The sequence below is a fragment of the Cavia porcellus genome, unplaced genomic scaffold (assembly GCF_034190915.1).
Source record: "Cavia porcellus strain 051 isolate PalLab524CR breed Dunkin Hartley unplaced genomic scaffold, mCavPor4.1 scaffold_24, whole genome shotgun sequence".
Taxonomy (NCBI): domain Eukaryota; kingdom Metazoa; phylum Chordata; class Mammalia; order Rodentia; family Caviidae; genus Cavia; species Cavia porcellus.
This window is the reverse complement of record NW_026947507.1, coordinates 54,179,367-54,205,587: the sequence shown is the minus strand read 5'-3', so window position 1 is coordinate 54,205,587 and position 26,221 is coordinate 54,179,367. Positions and strand designations below refer to the sequence as shown.

Below are 26,221 nucleotides of genomic sequence, written 5' to 3'. Positions count from 1 at the left end.
TTAAGAAGGAACAAACTCTCTAACAAAGCAGGCGCCAGGAGACTCAGCTGCATGTGGAGATTCTGCCAAGATCTTTCAAAGCATCTTCTCTCCCTCTGTTCCTTTCATGTCACTGCTTAAAAATAAATCTTTCCCTTTTGTTTTTGGGAAAAAATAAATCTTTTTAATGGATTCTTCAGAGCCTCCTTGCTGTTAGCTAGCATGCAGAGCAGTCTCTCAGAGAGCAGTCAGCCTGTCACAGCTGCGGTCTTTCTAAGCCTGTGGGTGCGTGTGTACTAGGAAAGCCTTAGCAAGATCACGTTCTGCTCCCAGGTGCAGCAAACTTGGAAGGAATATTTATTTTTTTAATTCTTCTAGGACCACATATCTCTATTTTTTTTTTTTTTTTTGCGTTCTCTTCTATCAAAACCCTCAGTAATCAGAGCAAATAAGCTCTGTCTGAAAGCAATCTTTTGTTGGCATAAATACATTTCACTCTGAATAACTTAATGAGATTCACTGCATCAGTTTAGGGAGTCATGTAGTAGTGAGGCAGTTTTTCCTAGAATTTCTGTGGCAGACATCTTTACAACAACACTCTCTGCTGCTGATTTGCCTGCAATGGAAAAATCTGCTTATGAATTGTGGAACTTTTACATTTTATACTGTAGATAGTATAAAAGATTCATAGGAATATACACTTTCAGTTAAATTAGTGATGCCAAACCTGGTAGAGACAAGTGCCCAAAATGCAATCCAAAATCCGCTTATTTATTGCAAAGTGTCAGCACTGCAATTAAACCTGAATACTGGGTGGAGCTTAGAATACTGAGGTTAGAAAAACAATTCATATGTTAACATTTTTGTCTTGAAAAATAAAACATGTGATGTAAGTTCAACACCACTAGACTAAATATATCATGATCTCATATTTCTATCAAAGAATAGAAAAATAAATTGGTTTGGCAAACACTTCAGCACCGCGACGGGGAAAGAGCTAAGATGGAGATGTTGAACACCTGTCCCTCGTCCTCACTGGTCTTACCTTCTTGTAATTTGAAAAGAAATGACATCACATCTCAGAAAAACACTTAGACCCTGAGCCACTCTGAAAGTATCTTATTAGGAGAAAAATGTAAGGATACTTCATGATGATAATATAAACTGGCTTGCATAGGTAAATCGGTACTTGGGACGTTTACTCCCAAAATTTAGAATGGCAAGAATGAGAGGCCGTGGCATTGAGCTGATTTTGGAGTGTGAAATATTAGAAGTGATTCACAGATTCACGGCCCAGTCGGGTAGATGTTGACATCTCGCCTGCCTCTAACGCACACTGGAGGAGCAAGTAAGGAAAAGCCCATGAGTTCATGCTCGAGTAGAATCACGCAGCCAGCAACGGATGCATTCGGAGCCTTGTCTGCTGCACCTGGTGTGGGCAGAAGCAGGAGTTTTAGGTGGGAAGGACAGAGAAGAGCAGGGATTAGGGGATCTGAGACAGCGTCAGTCCTTGTGAAGCTGGGGGCTGCTTTCCATGGTGGCCTGCACTCACGAAGTGGAGAGAACGTCCGCAGGAAAAGGAGTTTATGGTGCCACCAGAGCCTCCACGTGTTTGGCCATTCTTGGGAAGATGTGAGCTAGGACTAAGGAAGCCGAAGCTCTCCCCATTCCTGTGGCTCCTCCAGCTTCTTCCCTCCCGCAGCCCCAGACCTGCCCACAGACTGGGGGCTTGCACACAGTCTTGGGAAATAAAAAATTCTCATTGTGCAGGGCATTTGAAGTCTCACTAATTGATCTTCTGTCCAGCTTTTCCAGAGGCACTCTGTGACCCGCTAGAAGGAGTGGGGAAGAACACCTTCTTCTTCCTCTTGGCCCCTCATCACCGGATCCTACCTCCCTCTCCCTGAGGAGCCCTGCCCCCTGGTCTGGTTCTCACTGCTCAGAGAGAACAATGACTCTTTGGCTTCACTCTATGTGTGTGGACAAAGGGCCCAAATCAGTGGGAGTCCACTGACACCCAGCGAGGCTTCCAGGCTGCCCATCCTCAGGGCCTCTTCCCAGCCTGGCCTGGTCTCGCCTGCCTGCGCATGTCCTGTGAGTGGAAGAGAATGAACCACTGTTCAGAATTCCTTGTGTGCCAGGCTGTCGTGTCAGGGGTTTTCTTTAAGGGGGTCCTCATCTGTAACCAGCTCTGCCATGAACGGAAGTCAGCCTCAATGTGCTATTGTGCCTCTCCTTTGTCTCCACGTTTTGGGGTGACCTCTGCCAAGTTTTTTCACAGGAGCTGAAAGACCCTCTCTCATTTTGCTGTGCCCGCCTCCAGCCCCTCTGAGCCCTCAGAACCTTCTCAGGCAGCAGGGCTGCAGTGCTGACAGGGTGGAACTGATCTGCTCTGCTAACCCAGTGGCCTGAGCCAATCACAGAGCGACAGGCACTCTGCTCGCACCCCTCCGCACTGTGACAGCCTACTGGAGAGAGGGACTCTTGGGGGAGGAGGGGGCTGTAGTGCAATCCCTGGCTCTGGGCCAGCTTCTTTTCCAAATAAGAGGCCCAGAGGCTGTGGGGTGCACAGGGTGCTGTGGCGTGTCAGAAGCAGAGACCTGGGCTCCCTGGTATCATCCGTTTTCCAAGCTAGAAGGGAGAAAGGCAAGGATGGTGGAGGCTTTCTGTGCTACTTGGAAGCTGACGGACAGTCAGAACTTTGACGAGTACATGAAGGCTCTAGGTGCGCAGGTGTAAGCCAGGCCCGGTGCTTTGTGTCCCCCAGTTTCCGACCTTGCAGGTCTCTGTACACCTGTCAGGTCAGCAGGTGATCGCACTGCCCAGTGGAAGCCAGATGGATCTTCCTGCAGCAGCTGCCTGCTTCCTGCCCAGGGCCCGGGGACTGGGCACCTGCTGTCCTGCACAGCTCCTGAAGCCGCTGTGACTTTAGCAGCTTCTCCTCGGCGCTCTCACAGGCGTGCTCAGGAGTGGCAGTGTTCCCGGACCGACAGTTAACCAGTAACCCTGTCCTGCAGGGCTTGGACTCGGGGCCCGGTCTCTGGACCGGGCAGCGAGTGTGTGTGCAGTGAGCGCCCTTGGAAGGGGCTGTTGACGGTACCTATTCCTCTTCTGCTGTTTCAGGCGTGGGCTTTGCCACGAGGCAGGTGGGGAACGTGACCAAGCCCACAGTGATTATTAGTCAGGAGGCTGGCCGGGTGGTGATCAGGACCCAGTGCACGTTCAAGAACACGGAGATCAGCTTCTTTCTGGGGGAGGAGTTTGATGAAATCAGTGTGGACGACCGAAAGTGTAAGGTGAGAAAAGTGACCTCTGCGGGAATAAGGGAGGGGGGGGGGGAGGTGGCCCGGGCCTCTTTTTCTCGAAGTTGGGTGGTAGAGAAACTCTGGCGCCTGTGTTATGGTCTGAACAGCGATCATGGCTAGAACTTGAATTCAAACCCATTTGTTTCTTGTCATGTCTCGCTTTTCACACCCAGCTTGCATTGCAGGAGGTACCTGAGTCCATGTGATAGAAAGATCGCACCCTTTCACCCTCCCCCACCCTCCCCTGACTAACAAGTCTGCCTCCTTCTAAGACTTTGCTTAAACCAAGAACGGTGGCTAATCCGACAGCACTAGTCAAAGTCTTGTCTTTCTGGGTGAGGCCTTTGCATCTGGACGGACCTATTCCAACCAAGTTAGGGGTGGAGTTTACATGGTAATCCAGGAGTCACAGAAGATGGGAGAACTAACAGGATACAGTTGATTCTAGTGCACAATTCCTGCACAGCTCAAGTGGTTTGCCTTCCACATCAGAAATCCAACTTGTAACATCCTGTGTTGGTTTCAGTCTGTTGTTAGCCTGGACGGAGGCAAACTTGTGCACATACAGAAATGGGACGGCAAGGAGACAAAGTTTGTGAGAGAAATTAAAGATGACAAAATGGTTATGGTAAGTGGCAAGTGGCGGTTCACCTTCTGTTTCCACTCTGTCCTCCTCCCGCTTCTCTCCTCTTTCTTTTTCTTTTCCTTCTTTCCTTCCCTCTTTTATTTTTCTTTCAGAATAATTTTATGTTACTAGCAAGGTTCTCTAACAATACATACATAGCTGGACATGGTGGCACATACCTGTAATCTCAGTACTTTGGAGGCTGAGGCAGGAGGATTGCCACCAAGTCCAGGCCAGACTGGGCTAAAGTGAGTTCAGGGGTAGCTTGAACTATACGGTGAGACTCTGTCTCAATAAACCAAGTAATAATAATAATAATGCAATAAATCAAATGAACCTAGCCTATTGGTTTCTTACCTGAGAGTCTTTGATCACAGAAAAAAGTCTAGTATAGTTTCTTTTCAGTGTACTATTGGTTCACCCAAAACTGTGTCAAAACAATTTTTGTGGCATTGCTGTAACTTTCAAGTAAAATTTAAATGTAAAACCAGTAATTACAAACATATAAAAAGATTCATATAATAACAGCAAGCTTACTGTGATAGAACTGTGGGGGACTGGCAGCGGCTGAAAAGATAAGAAGTATGAAATATAACTGACCTTTATTTTGAGAATGCGGGGAGAGACACCCCCCATCCCCTGGGGCGTGGCATCCCCCCCGCCAGTGATCTCTCCGTGTGGAGTTGAGTCATACATGTAGCTTAGGTTTGGGGTGGAACCTAAGGGGCATTAGTGATGCACAGGTGGCCCACTGGTATTCTTTTGGCACCATAGGTAAATTCCTAGGGGTGGGGAAGATGGAGCTCCTTGGTTCTGCCTGAGGCTTTACTGGCTACAGTGTCCTGTCTGGGCCAAAACTCTTTCATACTGAATCTTAGAAAAGTTACTTAATGGTCCCTATAACAAACAAGAAATCTTTAAACATTTTCTGTGTTAATTTATTAAGGTTATGAAAGTAACCAAAAAGAATAGCAAAAAATATAAAAAAGATCTCTTCAATTTCCTTCTAGTTCTTTTCCAGATTAACTGTGTGCTTTTACAACATATACGTTTAAAACTAGGTAGGCATGTGGACATTATAAAAAAGGAAAATAATTCACAAATAACTTCTTAAATGATGCAGCAGCATCACAAACTGGTAAAAGACTACGATCTAACTTTTTCTGTAAACTAATGGTACTTCGATGATACCGACATAGCCAAATTGATTTGTTCTTTTCTGGGGGTGCTGCTTTAAATCCTAGTGCTAAGGAAGGGTTTTTTGTTGTCTAAGGTAACTGGCTGTTCTCTCTTTGAATATTCCCAGACAGAAGTTCCCTTACTTCTTTTCACATGTGGAAGTAAGGGTGCAAAGTAGGGTGATAGTTTTCCTTTTGTCTAAAAGAATGCTTGCCTTTATTTCTCTTCAATCATCAGCAAAAGAAAGGATGTCTTTTTAAAAGATTCAGTCTGGAGTTCAGAGGAGTAGAGAGCTCAGCTCTGCATGTATGATGAGAGGAAAGCCCTGGATGGCAAAGGTACCCTACTTCCGTGAACACCACACCCCCCCCAGGAACCTGCACTTCCTGACCCTGAATTTGGTTAGGAGATTCCATGGCCCTTCTGCCCTTGTCCTTGAGCACACAGTAGCATGGCCAGACTCCCTGTGCCCCACACTCAGCCTCCAGGCTCACAGGCTAAAGCATGGCAGTGGAAATGATGAGAGCCTTCGCATGATCACGTTTGCCTGTGGTGTTTGAACAAGTCCTTTCAAACATCATTAACTCAAATGACTAGGTTTCCTAAAGAAATCCCTCTAGATTACCTATGGGAAATGGTCGTGAGCACCTATTTATTACAAATCACCCTCACTTTCGCAGCAGAGAGCTGAGAAAAATGTGAGTGGAGTTCTCGCTCCTCACACCAGCTTCGCCCAGTGGCCCAGCTGGTGGAAAATCACAGAATTCAGCTCCTGAGCCCAGAGTTACTCATGCCATTCACTCCTCCGGCAGGGTGTTTCCTTAATTCACCCTCAGAAGTGGAGAGCTGGTGCGGCCTTTAGCGCACACAAATGTCACTATTCTTTTGCATACAGGTATAAACCATATACTTACATCTGTGAGAATTTTGCAAAATTCAGCCACAAACATTCCCACATAAAATGGCTTGATTATCTTTGGACTCTTTCAGACTCTGACTTTTGGTGACGTTGTCTGTGTTCGCCAGTATGAGAAAGTGTAAGGAAATTCCTGGGTCGGGCTGGAGACGCCCTGGGATTATCCTCTCCGTCACCTGCATCAACAGTGGTGAAGGTCATCCCCAGGAGGAGGCAGAGAATGGGGACTGAAAACCGTGTAACTCCAAACAGCTAGCTCAATTTCGATATGCAAGTTTATCATGTTTTTAAAAATTTTATCACAATTTTTTAATAAAAAAGAACGCATTTATGATTTCCTTTGGAATACAAATCAAATTGGAATAAAAATCTTATATACTCATGTTATTTTTCATGTCATTTATTTGTCTTGGGATTGCACAGGAGACAGTTTTACATAAAATAGTCTTTCAGAGAACAGCCAGAGTCAGACTAAAAAAGTTGGCACGTCATGTAGAATCCATTGTTAAACAGTTAGCCTCAGGGAATGGGACATGGTGCATTTTTGAGATGTCCATGAAGGATTTGTGATGATCAAATCTGCCCAGAATCCAAGGCAGTCTTGTCATGCTGGGTTGGGCTACAGAAATGACTGTTTGCTGCTAGACACAGACACTCTGAAGAAATACGATGCGCTTCAAAATTTCTTGTTGAAAGGTAAGTATAATGGAAATGGCATACAATTGATACTCATTTAATGACAATTCTTACTAAAGTAAACAGGAAATGGGCTGTACCCTGGTTTATTAAAATGAGTCTCCAGGTAACACCACTGGCAGGATGAACCAAAGTGCTAACACTGGGTGTCAAGAGTAGGCACAGAGGAAGAAGCCAGTGCGTGGGACTGAGTTTCCCAAACCAAAGAGAATGTGTGTCATGGGCTCTGGGTTCTACTCTGTAAAGTACAAGTACTTTTTTGTGTTTTGCTGTTTAAAAAAGCGTTATGCACATTTTTTCAGTCCTGAAATGTAAAGCAAGTAAGACAGGTGTTACCATTTTTATTTTACTGATGAAGAAATTGAAGGTTAGATTTGCACACCCAAGTCCTCATGACCAGTGAACAATACTGAGAAATGCAACTCTGCTTCTGAAATGAAGGAACAGGTTTTCTTTTTCCTGGTTATTGGTTAGGAAACAATTCTTTTCTTTTCTTTCTTTCTTTCTTTTTTCTTTTTTTTTGGTCTTTTTGAGCCAGGGTCTCACTATGCAGTTCGGGCAGGACTTGAGCTCACTTTGTAGCCTCGGCTTATCTCAAACTCACAACGATCCTCCTGCCTCAGCCTCCGGACTGCTGGGATTATAGGCGTGAGCCACCACACCTGGCTAGGAGAAAATTCTTTGTTAGCCTCTGGAGGGAGGGGCATGGTAACATTTTTCCTGGCAAATATTGCAATATTCATTTTCAGTTAACCCAGTGATTTCAGTCAACGTTTGTAAGTTAATTCAAGATCCAAGTAACTTACAGATATAAAGTAGAGGGGAAGTCCCCTTAACTTGCATAGCTCACTACAATGATGCTCTTACCTGATCATTGCAGGACAAGGTAAATATCCTTAATCCAAAATGCCTGAAGCAGAAATGCTTTGGAGTTTCCAGATTTTTGGGTTTCAGAACATTCACACATAAACAAAGAAGTAGTCTAGGGCTGGGACCTAAGTCTGACTATGAACCTCACTTATATTTCATATACATTCTTTAGGACCTGTACTGGGGATTGAACCCAGGACCTTAGCACTCAGCTATGTCCCCAGTTCTTTTGTATTTTTTATTTTGAAACAGAGTCTCAGTGAGTCACCAAGTTTTCCAGGTTGGCCTGGAACTTGGGATTTTTCTGCTCCAGGCTCCCAGGGTGCTGAGGTTACAGCAAGTGCCAGCACACCTTGTCACACACTGACACTTGTTCTGTGCCACCTGAAGGCAATTTGACAGTGTTTTTAAAGGCCTGTCTTTGGCTGGGCTCTGTCACAGGAGGTCAGGGGTGGCATTTCCCCTGCAGTGTCACATCGGTGCTCAGAGTGCATTCTGCATTCTGGACATGGATTAGGGGTGCTGAATACGTACTCCCCTGTACCATATTGTGGAACAAGCTAATGAGCACCTGGGGGGTGAAACTCCCAACCTTCTATGTGTCCGGTATGAGTTTGTATTCTCTGAAGTTGAAGAACGAATGTTAGGAACAACAGAGGTTAAGAGCAGAATACATTTGTTAAGAGAAAGAAAGCTTTGGAGAGACATAGTAGGATCCCAAGTGGGTTGCCAAGGACCCTGCCTTTTCTAGAGACTTTTATAGAGCAAAACCCCAAGGTGAGGCAGGTCTAAGGTGGAGAGAACATGGGAACTAGCAAGGTAGATAGGAGGTGGGGCAGAACTATGGTCAACCAATAAGATCACGAATATAATTGCTCGGGTAAGATTGATTAAATCAGGGACAAATAGGAAAGTGAGTCATGTTGTAAGCGGGCATGAATACAGAACAGGGCCTTTGCCTGTAGGGGTTGGGCTAGCAGCTCCTGGCTTCTTTGGAGGTAATAGAGACCTATTAGAATATCAATCTCTGATACTCATCCTTAGAAAGTTTGTGAGTACACTTGTTTTACTTTTGTCTTGAAGGCTGGCCCACAGTGGGAGGCATCAGTCTCTTCCAAGGTTGTAAGGTATGTGGGCTTCTGTACTAGCTCTTTCAAGAAACCTGCCCCGTCTGCTTGCCTGTATTTCTAACTAACTCAGCTGCCTGTAACAAGCTGAGGCCAGTGGTCCCCACTGGCCTGCCTTTAGAAGTGCAAACCACCCTCTACCTGCCACCCTTAGCCCAGCTCTAGGACCAGGGAGCCTGGCCTACCACTAAAGGGGTACCAACTCGGGATTGGTTCCCAGCTCTAGAACGAGGCCAGTCACTCCCTGGTGGTAATAACTGCCCACAGAGACCCAACAAAACAGGTATTGGGATGAGTTAAACAGAAGCAATGTCACTGAGCACCTGAAGATTAAGGGTGGGGCCACGTCTGCATGCACGCTTCCAGAGATGACTCAGATGTTTCTGCTTCCTACGTTTTTACAGGGCAAGCTGCCAATTATTTCTCTCATATTCTGTGTCTCACAGGGGTCTTCCTTATGTCTCTCATTTCTGTGTCACCTCCCACAACACAGTCTCTGAGTGGGAAGGAAAGGTAGCCAAGGCAGAGAGGGGTAGGAACAACACTTCAGGCAGGGGCGTTTCTGCAAATTCTGAGGCCCGGAAGAAACAAACTGGGCTAAAAGCTGTTTTGCAAAATGCAGTCACCAGCTACTGAGTACATCCACGGGCGGCTGCTGCCTTCCCCTTGTTTTCCCTGCCCCAGACACACTCATCGGGACAGAGACCCCCAAACACAGGATGGAGCTGTACCTGAGATGCTGGGGATACTGAAGTTCTAAGCCAGGATAAAGGAGAACTAAAGAAACAGCAGTGGAGAGAGGCTGGTGCTTCTACCTGCATTGTATTTATTTTTATTTTGTGTTTTGGTACCAGGGATCGAACTCAAGACCTCGTGCTTGCCCAGCAGGTGTGTGTGCTGCTGAGCTAAATCTCCAGCCCTTCTCATTCATTTTAATAGCCTGTCTTTTAGGTTCAGAATATGCACATCACTTCTTATGGCGCTGACCTAAGATACCAACTGCTCTACAGGAAAGAAGAAAGTAGTTTGCTCTGTGCTGAACACGAGTGATCATGACCCAGGAATACAGATTCAACTTATAGCTGTGTAGCCAGAGGGAAAGAAAGCCGGAAATCAACACGTTGGAGCGGGCTGTCAGTGACACCAACCCAGGGAATCCCTTAAGTCTCCAGGGTGGTGGTGGACTTTGGGACGTCGTTGCTGCTCTCACTCATTAAGTGAAAGTCAGGTCAGATGCCTCCGTAGAAAGCACAAAAGGCAGCCAGTTGGTGACCCGCTGCGTTCCACTCTGTACACTCACACTACTCTACCTAGGGCATGGGGGCTGCAGGACCGCATCCACCCTTGAACGCACTTTCTCCGGAGGTCTTCGGGTTTGCACTGCTGGCTCCAGGGAGGCGAGGGAAGGAGCCCTGGCCGTCTGCAAACTGCTTGGGAAGCTCCCTCTGCTGCGGACAGGAACCGAGGGCCTCCTGGGTTGGCAGCCTTGTCTGCAGGCAATGCGTCAGCCTGGAAGGTGTTTGGTCTTCAAAGGCACCCCAAGCTTCCAAACGGAAGCAGACGGTGCACCTCAGGAGCTCAGCATCCCCTGCACAGCAGGAAGGACGCGGGATGCGCGCCGGCTCGGGAACCTGAGTCTAGCTCACCATGCGGGTAGAGCCCCACTCTACTCCACCCCACCCGGCCCGGTCCCCGTCCACGTCCACATCCTCAGGCGCCACCCGCCTCGACGGCCCCCCAGGGATCTTGGGGCGCGGCCCAGGGGCCCACACTTCTCAGCGAGCTCGGGGGCGGATGGATGGGGGTGTCTGCGGACGCGAACAGCTCAGCCCAGCCCTGCCCTGCCCTGCCCACAGCCCACAGCCCACGCCGCTCCCGCCTGAGCCGGCCTGGCCCCGCCGCAGCTGTTTATAAAGGGCGGATCGGGCTCCCCGCGCGCACGTGACCGGCGCGTCCACCCCGCGGCCTCGGCGACGGCTCCATGGCGCGAGCGCGCGCGCTGCTCGGCTGTCTGCTGTTGGGGCTCGGCTCGGCGCTGCGCGGGGCGCCGGCGGGTGAGCGGGGAGCTGGCCGGGGGAGCGGGGCGGGGAGCCGGCGGGGGGAGGGCGGCGCCCTGGGGCTCCGGGACCCTGGTTTCCAGCGCGGTCCGGCCGGGTCCCTGTTGCCCCGGTACGCGCAGAGCGAGCCGGCGGCGCTGGGGTCCCTCGCAGTGCGGTGCTGCGCGGACGGCGGGGCCGACAGGACGCCGCGGCCCCTTCGCCCTGGCGCATAGGGTCCCCTTTCGGTCCCGCGGACAGAACCGGAACCGGAACTGAACGGCGCCGTCGCCGGCACCGGCACCGGAGCGGGGGCTGGCGGAGCTCACAGCCGCGCTGGGCAGGGAGCCCGCTGCTTTTTCTTGCGCGTACTTTTTGCACCCCTTGCAGTGGGAACGCGCGCGACGTCCGTGACCCTGGCGCTGTCACGAGTGCGCGTCCGCGTTCGCGGCGTTTCCCTCTCCCTGGTGCCGTGGGCCCCTTCCCATCTGCAGGAGCTCTGTCGCCCCGTTTCCTGTTATCTCGTTCTGGACTCTGTTTCTGCCCTGGGGTTCTCCTGCAACAGGAGCGGTGCTCAGAGTACACAGAGCTCCTGTGTCCGAATCCTTTGCAAGTTGCGTCCGTTTTCCTGCAGACTTCTCACCCTCTCGCTCGCTGTGTCCGTCCTGGATCGCAGGACCTCAGGGAATGAAGGTCCCCTGAGGACCCTAGCACGCGGGACACAGCTGCTGGGTAGCTGAAAGCCAGAGCTATGCACCTGGTTTCCCATCTGTGGAGGTCAGCGGTACGGTGCACCGTGCTGCTAGCTTGTGCTTCCCTGACCGCTGTGCCCTTGGGTCACGTGACTGGGGCAGGTTCTGAGGCTCAGGTTGCCCTAACCAGGCCAGTGGCACCGTGCCTTGGGTTTCAGTGTCCTAATTGCCCTTGAGGACGTGGGAGTCCGCACCAACTCCAGTGTCGGGGAGGGGTGCGGGGAGCCTGCCAAATAAATCCTTTCCGCCTGCAGAGGAAGGAAGACGTGACCAAAGTTCAAAGCCGGTTCTGACTCTTGGTTTCAGGCTACCTGTTTTGTTTTGCATGACTTCCTGTTCCCACCTCGGGCCTCTGGGTGGCACAGGACCGCCAGATGACACAGGGAAGGATTTCAACCCCCCACCCGTTATACCTCACACAGGCCGAGCGTGCGTGTTCCCCAGAGTCAAAGAACAAATTTGAAAGACCAGAGACCAAGTAGGAAACAGTTACCGAGAGATCCGGCTCCCGGGAGGTAGGAGGGGCCCAGTGGCTCGCCTTGAACACAGCTTTGCGGAGGAAGTTTTGTAGGGCAGAATGACGAGGTGGGTACCATCTGGCTCAGAACTAGGATCAGTAAGATTACAAGCATAGCTGCTTAGGGAGTGTCAATCCAGTGTGAAGAACAAGGGCCTTTTATGGAAGAGTTGAGTCAGGAGGTCCTGGTCTCCCACCTGGCTGACTGATGTCTGTCTAGGTCTTATTGGACCAGGTGACACCAATTATAGCATATTGTCTGTCCCTCAGTGAGAAGGCAGGCAGTCCTGGTCATTGTCTTTTATCTCAGTTACTGCAAGGCCTGGATGAATGCCCTTCAGCTGCAGCAGTTGTGATTCGTTTTGCCAGACCCCTCCAGGCCCGATCCCTCCAGGTCCGGTCCTGTCTGACTGCCTGTCATCTTTTCACCTAACTTAGCTGTCAGGACTTCATTAACAGCTTCCTCCAGGCCTGGCCTCGGGCCACTTGTGTTGTGCTTGGGTGAAGTGCAGGTGGCAGAGGTCAGCGCCTGGGCGGCCTCACCTGAGCGAACTGCGTTTTGCTGGTTTATTCAGTGTATGGACACTGATGGTGTGAGCGGAGCGGCACCTGCCTAGAGTAGCTTGCAGGGCCCCGACTTCTGAGCTGTGGGTAAGCAGGTTCTTTAGGGTCAGGTGCAGTGCTTCCTTCGACTTCATGGTCTTGTATCATTTTGAGCATTTATCTAGATATGCTGTGCTCACACACGCAGCGCCCCCTCCCCCATTTCTGAGAATCCTCTTTGGGGTTTTCTGTAGAATGCTAAAATACTTTGTGGTGTAAAGAACTTTGATCCAGGGAACCTGGGTGTGTGTGTGCTGTGGGCTGTGCTACCATCGAGGTCTGTGGCCTTGGAAACACCCACATGTAGGTACGCATGCACGCACATTACACACACACACACACACACACACGTGTGTACACAGCATTTTATATACCGTGTCTTACGAGTGACACTGGGCCCCACACAGATGCGTTGTCTGGGGAGCTCAGGTTCCAGCCTGCCAGAGCTCTGCTGTTGGCTTCTATTTTAGGACATCCTGGGTGTAAGTCATCGCCCTTCTTGGTCCAGCACACATCGAGAGGGACTGGTTCCGGCCACCTTTCTTTAGTGACTCGGCCCCAACCTGGAGGAGACCCTGGAATCCAGCAAGGCCTGAACGACACCAGGTGTAGATTAGTGTTTGTAGAAGGCTGGTGCTGGTAGACAGACATGTTCCAGATGCTGGATGTAGATAGAGGTCAGCAGAGGGAATGATCTGGATTCAACTCAGGTCCCGAGTTACACAAATCTAACTGGTTCATCATCACACATCCTTCGTGTTCACAGCGTCCTCCTGGTGACGTGATCACCTTGTTTCTTTGGGGTATGGGTGAGGCAGGATATTCAGCTGAGAGGCACTCAGGCCAGCTGTGCGTGCCTGGCTTAGGGTAGCCTGGCCCGTGGGGTGAGATGCCTGACCTCAGGTCCAGCTCTGCTGGGTCTGATGTCCGGGACTTGGACTTATCTCCGTGTGCTGAAAATGTGTGAACTGTCATTGGGAAATGGGGACGTTCCATTGCAAATTCAAGGTTTGAGTTACAGGATGTCTTCGTTACTTTCTCGTTATAAGACACAGCACGGTACACCCTCAGGTGGAGGGGTCTATTTTGGCTCACAGTTTGTAGAGTGGCCATCTGGCTCCAAGGTAGGGCAGCATGGCAGAGGAGAAGCAGCTCATGGTGGTGTTATAGAACCTCCAAATGCTATAGGAGAAATATTCTAACTCCCAACTGCTAGATGCCATACACAGCAAATTCATGTTCTCCAAAATTGAAGAATGATGGAGGTTAAGAATAGGAGATATTTATTGGGGAGTAGAAATAGCTCCTGAGAGAGAGAGGAGGGATCCCGATTGAGTTGCTGACAAGCCCACTTCTCAAAGGAAGTTTTATAGAGCAAACTCATGAGGTGGGTCCAAAATCATGCGGTGGTTATAACGTGGGGCAAAACCAATAGACCAATAAGATTACAAGTAGTGTATAGTTGCTTAGGTAATGTCCCTCTAGCTGCTAGAGGAAGCAACTCATGTAGCAGGCATACATGGAGAGGACAAGGACCTTTTTTTGGAAGAGAAGAGTCAGGAAGTCCTGGTCACCCACTTGGGTGCCTAATGCCTGCCTAGACTTTATTGGACCAGGTGATACCAATTATAGTATATTGCTTATCCCTGAGGGTGGTATGTCATTCCATATTTGATCCCCCTTCAGCCACAGTTCGAATGTAGTCTCATCTTCTGCACTAACTCCCTGGAGTGTTCAGCCCTATCTGACTGCCTATACCTTTTTTTTTTTTTTTGGTACCGGCTTATGCCATCCAGCTAAATTCCCGGCCCCTCTACCTAACTTAGCTGTCTCTAATAGTGTAGCAGCAGGAAGCAAGAGAAACCAAGGGAGGAGGAGGGGGCGGCCTTTCCAGGCCACACCCTCAGTGACCACTTCCTCCCTCCAAGCTTCACCTCCCAACAGCACAGTTAGCTAGCTGTAAACCCATCGCTGGACTTCCATGCTGTGCTCTTGTTTGGTGGTGCAGTGTCCTCCGCCACAACCCGGTCACCTCCCCAAAGCACTGTCTACCAGCATATGAGGCTTTGGAGGGACGTCTAGTGATAAGCCATAGCACAAGGCAGTAACACTGACACTAAAGTGGAGCTGCTTACCTTACCCTTCTGGGGCTTTCTTTACTTTTACGGCCATCATTTATCCCTGGACTAGGCAATACTGTTGTCCCTGTGTTGTAGAGGAGGGAGTCCAGCACCTCACAGCTAGCTTAGAAGGTGGTGGAGTGCCCACGGGGAGCCAGCTGGTCTCCACTTCCACTCACCATAGATGTTTTAGGTGCTGCTTCCTCCAGAAGTACAATCACATGTGTACTGGAGAGTGATGTGCCCTGTACAGTATGCTTACAACCCAGGAAGGGTGGCTTCTGGGGCGATTCTGAGCTGTTCATCATCTCTGTGTCCTGGATACTAAGCTGGAAGTAAAAGGATATTTTCTGAACCGTGGAATGTAGTAAGTTGCTCTTTGCAATGAATTCAGTGGTGACTAACTGACTCTTAACGACTTTTTAAAATCTCCGCCCATCTCCACCTTTTGGCAACCACTTCCTGGATGTGAATTTGTGTTTTAAAATCATAACAGCATTGCAAAGAACAGCCAAAAAGATAACTCATTTTTCCATCTTAACGAATAGATTCTTTTCACTTTACTTTTCTGGCTGTAGGACTCACTAAGTTTTATCATCTTTGCATGGAGAGACATCCGTACTGTGCTTGTTCCTTCTGGTGTAGTACATGCTGCTAAAGTTTCATAGTGAATTAAACCCGTGTGTGTTTTAACAGTTTGTCTTGAAAGTCACCTAAAAAAGTACAGAATACGCTGCTGAAATAAGCGTAGTGATTAATTGAAAATAAAGGAAATGTGTTCTCTTTTGCACTCTGGAAATTAGTTCCGTGGTCCTGGAGCCTCTCATACTTCTGAAAAGGGGTGGATAAATAATAGTGACTAAATCTGTGCCCCAATCATGTAAACTTATAAGAAAGAATGAAGATTTCTCAATGTTAAAACATGTTTAGAAATTATTTCTGAAGAGGCATCAGGATCACTGAACTGTTATGTAGATTATAGATAAGCAAACTCAGGCCCTTCCCCAGGGGAGGCTCATTCTGCACACTTGAGCAGATTTCCAACTTGGTCCAGCTTTAATCTGTCAACTTACAGTCAGAACCATGCCTCCAATTTGACGGAGTACTTCTAGGATGAAATGAGGGACTGTATTTACACTGCTCATCACAGTGCCCAGCATCTAATACATACTTAATAAAGACAGGTGTGACCACAACTGTTTGTTTTAGTATTTACCTCAATGAAGAAACCTTTCTTAAGATGATTAATAAGCAAGGATGCTATTAAATGGGTTTGGCTTCTCCTTGAAAGCCATTGGAAGCATCTTTAACAACTGCTTCCTGTAATGTGATTAATGCTTTGTTTGAGTGTATGTTGGAAGGTACATATCTAATAAATAGCTTTTGAGAACCTTGGGGAATTCTTATTTTTGGACTCTAGCTTTTAAAGATTTATGTTCTTTCTGAGAGGTGAGGTTCTATAAAAAATTAAATGAGATTCTCATTTGCTGGTTTTGCAGTCTGTGTGATTTTGACAAACAACGCTGTATTTTCATACCATTTTTCCCTGTAAGAGGAATGTCCGTAGTTTCCCAACTTTTCAATTCTGCATGGAGATACACTATTATGACATAATATGGCATTATGACCTTTCAGAAGGCTGTGGTGTGTTTCAGTATGCAAACTGGCCTCTGTTTTGTCATCTGTGGTCAGTGGTTATGGTGATACTGAACTCACTGTAACTCACTCCTCTATTCTTTCTGCTGTTCCTTGAATTTTCATCTTTCACAAGGGAGGGTTGAGTTTAGCTCCAGGGTACAGACACATGTAAATTACTCAGGATTTCCTCCACTGCAGGGAAGAAGATTGGTTCTGGTCCTACTATAAATATCTATAGGGGAATTCCAAAACAGAAGTAGATGATTGACTTTTTTTACAATCAGGACAGCTTTGTCATTTTCAAACTTCTCGGCAGTGTGTGTTTGTAGCCCGCAGTGCTTGCATTCGCAGTGGGAGTTGCGTGCACACCACACTCGTCCTCCCTCTTTCCTCATCTCCACCTCTTTCCTCCTTCCTCCTCTGCATCTTTTGGTACGTTTTTTCCATTTGCAAAGGAAATGGAAATTCCCATTACCCATCTTTTATTTTGCTCTTTTTTATTTGTACGTTAGGTTTCTCATACAAGACACCCTGGGGTATCCAAGCTTGTTTGTCTGATTTATTTCGCTTGATGTTACGGCCTCAGGGGGCGCCCGTGTCCTACAGGACTTAAGCGCGCGCTTCTTTGTGGCCCAGCGTCCTCTGCTGTGTCTAGGTGTCACATGTTTTTACCTGCTATTCTCCCACAGGACAGTTTTGGCACGTGACCGACTTGCATTTAGACCCTACCTACCATGTCACCGATGACCACACCAAGGTGTGCTCCTCGTCCAAAGGTGCCAATGCCTCCAACCCGGGCCCTTTCGGGGACGTCCTATGCGATGCTCCTTATCGACTCATTCTGTCAGCATTCGACTTTATTAAGAATTCGGGGCAAGAAGCGTCTTTCATGATATGGACGGGGTACGTCATTCTGCAGATAGTGTGATTTTTTTTTAGCACTTACCCACCACGCCTGAGGCTGACCTCTGTGAGAAGAGTGGTTTGTGTTTTAAGAATTACTTGGTTAAAAACTATTAGGTCAGCTTTCAAGGTCCTGGCTTTATTTTTTTGTAATGCAGACTTTAGAAACTTGTCGTGTTAATTGCGGCATGATTCCATTAACAGCACCCTTGCATCAATGTCTTGATGTATTGATTAATGTGATAGTTGATCTTGATTAAAGGATCAGGGACAAAAGGTGACAATGGGGTTGGCCTGTGATGTACACTGTCACTTTCTTGTGCACTCATTAGCCAGTTCCACCCATCCTAAGAGCAGGGAGAAGCTTATATTTTCAGTACCATGGTCCATTCTTGTAGAGGGTTCGCTTCGTGCTGTGTGTTCTTTTAGTCAGTTTATGCCCTGCAACAAGTATTACTGTTGTTAGTGCTCTCATTTTATAGGAGGCCCTGAGCATCTAAATGGTCCAAGTACACACAGCTAAGGAACAGCTGGCTAAGCTGGGACCTGAGCTTTACTAATGCAGAACCTGTTTGTTACACAGAAATCTTTAGTCAGACAATGAGATTGACTGGGATTCCCAGTGTATTTTTTGAATTATATATATATGTATACATGTATGTATCTATATAGATGTATGTATTGTTGTTGTTGTTGTTGAGACGAGGTCTCACTGCATTGCCTAAGCTGGGCTCAAGTGATTCTCCTGCCTCAGTTTCCTGACTGAAACTGAGACAGACAGGCGGCATGAGCCCTGTACCCTGCTGTTCATCTACGCTAGCTGTGTTTGCTGTTTAGCAGCGCAGGTGTGCAGTGGTAGGTGAAGCAGGGTCTAAGGCCAGGGTGCTTTATAAAGATGGATTTTGTTCCTAACAGTTCTGTCTTCTTTCCAGCGACAGCCCACCTCACGTTCCTGTTCCTGAACTCTCCACAGACACTGTTATAAAGGTGATCACTAACATGACAACAACCATCCAGAGTGTCTTTCCCGATCTCCAGGTGTTCCCTACGCTGGGCAATCATGACTACTGGCCACAGGTAGGCTAGACGTCACCTTCTGGAATCCTGAGAGAACTGTTCTCCTTAGGGGTGTCACATGACAGCAGCTAAGTGGGGGGCACCATCCAGTCTTGTGAAGGTAGAATATATTCTTAAAGATGACCATTGAGGACAGAAAGACAAATGCCCTGGGGACTTTAGAAACGTACTTTAAGTAATCAATAAAAAATCACGTCAGTGAGTTTTTGGAAGCAGATCATTCCTTTGCCAGAGTTAATTCCTGTTTCCCTTTGCAATCTCCGAGTTCTCCTTTCTCTTCAGGATCTTCTTGCTGACTGCATTTCTGTGTGTGTGTGTGTGTGTGTGTGTGTGTGTGTGTGTGTGGTACTGGGGATCGAACTCAGGAGTTTGCACTTGCCAAGCAGGTACTTATGCCACTTAGCTAAATCCCCAGTGCATTTCTGTGACAAGTGTCAGCAAGGACTATCAGTGCTGACGTGTCTACATTTTCCAGAGTGTCTGAGGCACACAAAGAACTGCATACTCTGTGAAAGTTAAATTCAATTAACAACAAAAACTGACAGATTACAATAGGAATCAAAGAGGAAGGTGAATGTTCACACACAGTTGATCTGATAAGACGTTATTCCAGGCAGAAACTGCTGAGAATATTTAATGCCTGACAAGGTCCCGGCTCCCGCCAGGCAGTGTGGCCCTTCGTTAAGCCACTGGTACATAAAGCTGGACTCCAGTAGTGACAGGGGTCCTGCTTCCGTAGTGTAGAATCTTAGATTTGTGCAGATTCAAGAGATCCCAGAGGGTGCTCTTTAGTCCACGGCTTGGCAGCCTGACTTTTGATTCAAATCTGGCCTATGGCCTGTGATTGTAAGAAAGGTTCCTTGGAAGACAGCGTGTTTCCATCCCGTGGCTGCATGTGTGCTGTATTAGCAGGGTTGTCCCAAAGACCATGTGGCCGAGAGCCTGACGGATAGACCAGCCTTCTCTCTGGGGACAAGCCTGCTGCCCCGGTCTGGGCCAGCCCTCCACTTGGACATAGGAAAACCAAGACCCGGAAATGCTGAGTTCCTTGTGCAGTGCTCACAGACACGCAGGGGCAGAGCCTTCATTCCAGATTGCATTCAGTCACAGCCACACCGTTTCGCTTGCCCTCGGCATGTGTGAGATCCCACGTCTGTCCTTACAGACACTGGGCCTTTTCTTTGCAGGTGGCATACACCTTCCGGCCTGTGTTGGTGCTGGGCCGTTTCCTCTGCTTTGATGGCCTTTCTCATCAGCCTGATGAAATCCTTGCCAAAGGTCTGGTTTCAATGCTCTCTTCACTCTCCCCCTGACTTGACTGTTCCTGCTTCCATGCCCTAGAACCTCTGTGGTAGCCCTGGAACAGTGTCTGTTACATTTGATTATGTTCTGTCCCCACTTCTCCTACTGAGTTAAAAATTCCTTGCAGACTAAGCAGTGATGCTTGTGCCTACAGATGCTAAGTGTAATGCATAAAGGAATATTTAAGTTAACCAATGCACTAGTCTTTAAAGTTTCAATGGTGGGTTCTCTTGTTTGTGGTCAGGATCAGTTGCCTGTAGCCACCAGTCAAGTGTATGACGCAGTGGCCAACCTCTGGAAAGCATGGCTGGATGAAGACGCCCTGAGTACTCTGAGGAAAGGTATGCGAGAGACCTCCTCAGCCTCCTTTCCTACTTTACTGTGTGAGTTTAGCTCTTCAGCATTTTCTGGGCCTGGTGTTTGTCAAGCGCCTCTGCACCTGTTTTCCTGGAGGTCAGTGAGTAGTGACATCATCTTGCGGTCTGTGTCATGAACCTGGTCGTCTTTAGGGAGCCCTTTCCCTTCCTTTTCTCTCCCTATCAGGACATTCCTCACCAAGCTAAAACTGACAACAGATTCAAATGTGAATGAAAGTGTATGTTTTTAGCTGGAAAACAGATTGAATGTACATTAACTTTGAACCAAGCCTGCACAAGTTTGTAAGTAAGAACAGTTAAGCTTTTAACACTGACCTGGCGATGCATGAAAAGCATACAGAGTTGCTGCCTTTTCTGGGTGCTGTCTAAAGCCCCTTCTCCTGTGCCTCTGGGCCCATTGATGTGTAGTCTTAGCTAGTATCAGCTTACCTGGGGAAGGCAGCTGGTCAGTAAGACTTTGGTGCTTTTGAAGCTTTGAGACATTTAAGTTAATGCCTAGATTCTCTCCACTCAAAACTCTTCTTTCACTCTTTTCCCTCACCTTTGGCTTTTGCCACTGTTATGTCATGGGTTTTGCTAACACTGAGCAGATGAGAGTGTATGTGAATTTGAGATCTGCTGTCTTAGAAGTAGGCCATGGTTCTGATTAATCTAGGGAACCTTATCTGGTCCTGCCCAGCCTGGGCAGAAATGTACATGGAGAACTTCTGTACATGGAAGGAAGAACCACAAAGTGCAGTCTAGATTCCGGAGGCATCACCGTGAATTTTAGAGAGGCTCCACTCAGTGCAGAGAGCGACCGACAGGAAGCACTGAGAGGGGAGCTGGGCCTGCAAAGCAGCCCTAGGAGTTCCCCAAGGCCTTGCCCATGAAGTCCGCCATTTTCCCGTTAACCCTGGAGACTTGGAGGGTTTTCCATTAAGCTCTTAAAAGCAAAGGCAGTTTTGAGCGCAGAGTACAGGCCCCGACCTTGCTGTCTTCTCCTGCTCTGGCATTTGTCACCTACCACTGGGACAGAAGGGCCAGCTTTGCGGACGTAGCCCTGCGTACAGCACAGCAGGCGCTCAGCAGGGGCAGCGATGGTGGCAAAGAAGAAAGAAGTCAAACAAGTTAGTGGCCTGTTGTAATCGATGTCTAAGGCCAGGTGTCAGGGGCCGGCTGCAAGATTCCTAAGGCAGTGGACCCTTGGGTGTGCGTCACCTCAGGCCAGGGGTGTTAGCCGGGTCGGGTTTGTAGACTCTTTCCTGAGCGGGCTGCAACAGCTCAGGTGCTCTGATGTCCTTTCCTCAGTGTCTCTGATGGGATCGGTGTGTGTGCCTGTGCTCCAGGCTCTGCTTATCAACTCTCCAGTCACAGAAGTTCAGCTTGCTGTGTGCATCCTTGTTTTCTGTCTTAGTCTCATCGCTTACTGCCTGAGTATTTTATTTGCTTTCCATCTGACTATGGGTACAGCTGTCATCTCTCAGGGCCCACCTCCAGAGCCGGCACGTGTTAGTGAATGTTTTTAAACCTTAAGGATTTGCTTTAACAATGTCTGCATACATGTATGTGTAGGTTTTTAAATGTGTTTTAAAATTCTCTTCACAGGAGGATTTTACTCCCAGAAAGTCCCACATAACCCAAACCTGAGGATCATCAGTCTAAACACAAACTTGTACTACGGCCCCAACATCGTGACCCTGAACCAGACTGACCCGGCCAGTCAGTTTGAATGGCTGGAGAGTACCCTGAACAGCTCTCAGCAAAATAAAGAGAAGGTAGGTCCCTTAGACAAATGCCAATGGGGTAGAATCAGTACTAAGAAAAGAAAAACCAACTTCCCAAGTGTGGTGGTGCATCCCTGTAATCCAGGCAATTGGGAGGCGGAGGCAGGAGGGTTGTTGCAAGTTTGAGACCAGCCTGGGCTACATAGTGAGCTTAGAACCAGCCTGAACTGCATAGGGAGACCCTGTCTCAAAAAGGCCCCTCCCAAAGAAAAATAATAAAATTTGAAGATCTAAAAAAGTTGTGACCAAGATCTGTTACCTTATATCAATGAAAGAGTAGTATAAATGAAACTAGTACCACTCTAGTGACTTCAGTTTCTTAGTTTCATCTCTCCTCTCATCACAAATAGCGGAGGTGGTGTATTTGCCTATTAAATTTTAGTTAATGCAATTGCAGTGGGTGCAGTGTGAGACCACACTGTTAAGTAAAATAAACCTGATGCAAAGCTGGAATGTTGGATGGCTTCTCTCCTCTGAGAAAGCCAAAGTACTATTTTAAAACACAGCACGAAGAAGAACAGCAGGAAAGGGAGACAGCTTTCTGTGCAAATGGGAGGGATCTAGAGATGGGGGCGAGGGGGAAGGGGAATAAAAAGCACTGAGCTGTGTTCCCTGTACCCACTTCTCAAGAGGGTGTAGACATTCTATGGGGAGCACGCTGCTAATCAGGAAGAACAACGGAACAAAACGACAGCGTGTTCCCACAGTTTCAGTCTCTGGTGTCAGCAAGTCATTTAGCCATGGCAGCTGTGTGCCAGGGTCCTCACAGAGCCCCGTGCCCTGTCCCAGGTGTACATCATCGCGCACGTGCCCGTGGGGTACCTGCCTTACTCCAGCGGCATCACGGCGATGAGACAGTATTATAACGAGAAGCTGGTGGAGCTCTTCAGGAGGTACAGCGCCATCATTGAGGGACAGTTCTACGGTCACACACACAGGGACAGCATCATGGTTCTTGCCGACGGAGATGGTAGGATGGGGTCCAGGGGCTGGGGAGTGCCCTGACTGTCCAGGGGGTTTATAGGTGCAGGAGACAAAAAGCTTTCCAGACTTGTCAGCCTCGCCTCTCCGGAATCGCCCTACACTGCTGAATGACGATGTCCTTATCCCGAGATGTGGCCTGGAACCTGCCCCTTCCGCAGGAGCCCCTGGCTGCACTGGCCAGCCCTGCCTTTTGTCCACACCAAAGACTGGAACCCGGGCTTGCTGCGGCTGTTCTGTAGACTCCAACAGTCCTGCTGCTGTGGGTTCGAGGTGCTGGAGCTCTCCTAGTTTGACAGAGCATGCCCTGCCCAGGCCTTTAGAAACATTAACCCCTGCCCATTCTCCATTGCCACCGCTAGGCAGCCACAGAAAAGCGACTAGAAGTTCTGGCAAGAAACAGTTTGCAAAAGAGCAATTCTGGCTTTATAGTACGTAGAGAGAAATGTGTATTTTCTTCAGTAATTGGACAAACTTTCTGAAATATTTACTCATGATTTGACAAAAATGACAGCTTTTTACCATTTGATAATTTCTTTATCATAGAAAAATATACATTGCAATGGATCTTTATATCATATGGTGATACTGTCACCAAATTCTTATTATGTGCTATCTGGGATGGTGTTCTTGTAGATGTAGAGCAAACCAGGTTTTTATTTGTGTGTGTGTACTTGTGATAGACTTGGAATGTTTTTAATTATGAAAAATTTCAAATATATATATGTATATATACACACACATATATATGGGTACAGCTAAACATATATATATACATATAAATATATATATATATAAGCAGAGGTAATGGTACAATAAACCCATATGTTCTCATTATTCATATTCAGTATTAATACCATGACTTTGCCACATTGCCTGTCATAGATGTGTGACGTGTTTCTATGTCATACGTACATACATCTGGAGCAGTTATAAAAGTGAATCTCAAACGTCAGGTCTGTCTCAGCTCTGCATAGTTGTGTTCTCATTGTGAAAGTGTGTGAATGATTTACACAGCACAATGACATTTCCTTCCCTAATAAAACCAACAGTAATTCCTCGGCACTAATATTAGAAATTCTCCTGTATTGTCAGCATGGTCTCCATAATGGCTTCGAGTCAGTACCCTTCAATGGTCATGTGTCACCTGGTTATGTCTGTTAACCTTTCAACCCGGAAGCTGTTTATATTTTTAGTATAATTAAACTCAATTTGAAAGAGTACACTTCTGCATGTATGTCTTCCAGGCCGTCCGTTGAGCTCCTTGTTTGTGTCTCCCGCTGTTACACCTGTGAGGAATGTGTTTGAAAAGCAGACCAACAACCCCGGGGTCCGCCTCTTTCAGTATGAGCCTCACAATTACACGTTATTGGTAAGTGGGCACCGTTTGGGTTGGCTTCTTGTGCATGCATGCCTTTGTGGTTTTTATGAGGTTAGTGGAAACTTCTCAGCGTAGCTGTGTGGACTGCATTCTGCAGAAGTCGTGTGACGCCCTTCTTTTCTGGCGGGAGTGTCTGTCAGTACTTTCCCCGGTTGGGCTGGTGAGACTGGCCTTGGGGGCTTTGCTGACCCTCTGAGGACTTCAGATTGACTTAGACAAAGCCTTCACTCCACGGCATCTTGTGGGTGAACTGCATAGGGACTGAAACCTTTACTAAGTCATTGTAATTGGTCTCCTTCAAAGACTAACTCTCCTCTGGGGCTGCATGGTCTTGAGCTATAGTAACCAATGTTGCTATTTCTCAGTGTATTCTTTCCTGAAATGTGAACCAAAATAGACCTGAATTTGGTGAGTCACTGTGAGAATTCCTTCAGTGAGTCTATGTATTGCATTTAGAAAAATGCTTGACCCATACTAAGTGCTTAATAAATATTTGAAAAAAAATTTAAAGAAAAAAATGGACCCTTGCCTTTGAGACAAAAGTTTTCTGGAGCTCATTCAGGGATCTGTGCTTTAGAATAATGTGGCATCAAGAGACTGACCACGTGGGTTACAAGAACTTTAATCCTCTGTTGTGCAGATACAATTTGAACTGGGAGTGGTGGTGCATACCTGTAATCCCAGCACTTGGGAGGCTGAGGCAGGAGGATCATTGCAAGTTTGAGACCAGCCTAGCTTACAAAGTGATCTCAGTGCCAGCCTAAAGTGCATTGTGACAGCCTGTCTCAAAAAGCCCCCCCCACCCCGGCAAAAAAACCCAGCCAGATATAATTTGGAAACATTTTGCCTCAGTTAAAGCAATTATTGATTTAATTGCATTTTCCAAAACAAATTTAAATGATGGTTGTGTTAGTCCTTGTGATAGTAGAAGAAGTGAGAGAGATGTTACTGAAACTTTTTCTCTATAACCAATTTTAATAATGGTTTTAAATTAAGCATATCATTTAAATATTAATGAGCACACTCCACATTGTACAATGCTTTCTGTGCCAGATAACGAAGCAGAGTCCTGACTGTTTTTACCTGCAGGATATGCTGCAGTACTATCTGAACCTGACGGAAGCAAATCTGAAGGGAGAATCTGACTGGCAGCTGGAGTATGTCCTGACGCAGACCTATGGCGTTGGAGATCTGCAGCCTCGGAATTTATACGGGCTGGTTAAGCAGTTTGCAGCCCTCGGCAGTAAGCAGTTCCTAAAATACTACAATTATTTCTTTGTGAGTTACGACAGCAGCATGGTTTGTGATAAGAAATGCAAGGCCTTGCAGATCTGTGCAATTATGTATCTTGATCAGGCTTCCTACACAGACTGCCTCAAACGGTATTATATAAAGCACAGCCACTAGTGCCTTGGCTCGTGTTGGTGGCAAATGTAATGCGACTGTTTCTCAGGCCAGTTTGGGGGAGTTGTTAGGTGAAATCTTTGCAAATTACTGAGGAGCACACAGAATCACTGTCATTGATTTGTTTTCTAATCATGCCCGGATGTGGCTACAGATACCATTCTAAATTTTTCTTCTACTGCATATACTTGGGCTGCCATCCATAGAATTATAATTGGATGTCAACACCCCACCTTCCAGTTTATATCATCGTACCTAATTTATACTTTTGTTGAAATTGTTACTCATACAATAAAGCAAAAGACTTTCCCCCTTTAAGTGTGACAGAGATTTTTTTTTTTCTTTTCCCGAGTGGGAAGTGACAGAGTATTTTTGATGTGATAATTCTCAGGCTTTTAACTCAGGCTTGTTAAAACCTCAGTGTAGGCCAGGCTCAGTGATGCACACCTGTAATCCCAGTGCTCTGCAGGCTGAGGCAGGGAGTTTGCTTTGAGTGCAAGGTCATCCTGGTCTATATAGTGAGTTTAGGACCAGCCTGATCTACATAGCCAGACCTTGCCTCAAAAAACCCAGAGACCACCTTCTGTGTAAGTTGAGGTTCAGTCTGCTGCCACCTCAGGTGTGAGTGAGGTTAGCATTGTCTCTGCATGCTGTCTACTCTGGGGGC

General features: G+C 47.4%; 2 protein-coding genes across 2 annotated transcripts; both read left to right on the top strand.

Annotated features, from left to right (window-relative positions):
- Nucleotides 1-2,494: 2,494 nt before the first annotated feature.
- Nucleotides 2,495-6,386, top strand: Fabp7 (fatty acid binding protein 7). The gene is made up of 4 exons (XM_003479736.5): nt 2,495-2,704; nt 3,103-3,275; nt 3,811-3,912; nt 6,079-6,386. The coding sequence occupies exons 1-4, from the start codon at nt 2,632-2,634 to the stop codon at nt 6,127-6,129; spliced, it is 399 nt and encodes a 132-aa protein (XP_003479784.1). The 5' UTR covers nt 2,495-2,631; the 3' UTR covers nt 6,130-6,386.
- Nucleotides 6,387-10,594: 4,208 nt separating this feature from the next.
- On the top strand, nt 10,595-25,872 carry Smpdl3a (sphingomyelin phosphodiesterase acid like 3A). Its single transcript, XM_063235079.1, has 8 exons — nt 10,595-10,751; nt 17,053-17,266; nt 18,199-18,343; nt 19,890-19,986; nt 21,610-21,779; nt 22,578-22,758; nt 24,017-24,141; nt 25,240-25,872. Exons 1-8 carry the CDS (start codon nt 10,679-10,681, stop codon nt 25,555-25,557), a joined length of 1,323 nt encoding a protein of 440 aa, XP_063091149.1. The 5' UTR covers nt 10,595-10,678; the 3' UTR covers nt 25,558-25,872.
- The last annotated feature ends 349 nt before the right edge of the window (nt 25,873-26,221 follow it).

What these genes read in the sequence shown, in the direction of transcription:
- Fabp7 (XM_003479736.5), top strand. Translation starts at nt 2,632, where the DNA reads ATGGTGGAGGCTTTCTGTGCTACTTGGAAGCTGACGGACAGTCAGAAC. An exon ending in CGAGTACATGAAGGCTCTAG is followed by an intron (nt 2,705 to 3,102) that starts GTGCGCAGGTGT and finishes CTGCTGTTTCAG; the next exon opens with GCGTGGGCTTTGCCACGAGG. An exon ending in TGGACGACCGAAAGTGTAAG is followed by an intron (nt 3,276 to 3,810) that starts GTGAGAAAAGTG and finishes TGTTGGTTTCAG; the next exon opens with TCTGTTGTTAGCCTGGACGG.
- Smpdl3a (XM_063235079.1), top strand. Translation starts at nt 10,679, where the DNA reads ATGGCGCGAGCGCGCGCGCTGCTCGGCTGTCTGCTGTTGGGGCTCGGC. An exon ending in CCTGAGTACTCTGAGGAAAG is followed by an intron (nt 19,987 to 21,609) that starts GTATGCGAGAGA and finishes TTCTCTTCACAG; the next exon opens with GAGGATTTTACTCCCAGAAA. An exon ending in CTCACAATTACACGTTATTG is followed by an intron (nt 24,142 to 25,239) that starts GTAAGTGGGCAC and finishes TTTTACCTGCAG; the next exon opens with GATATGCTGCAGTACTATCT.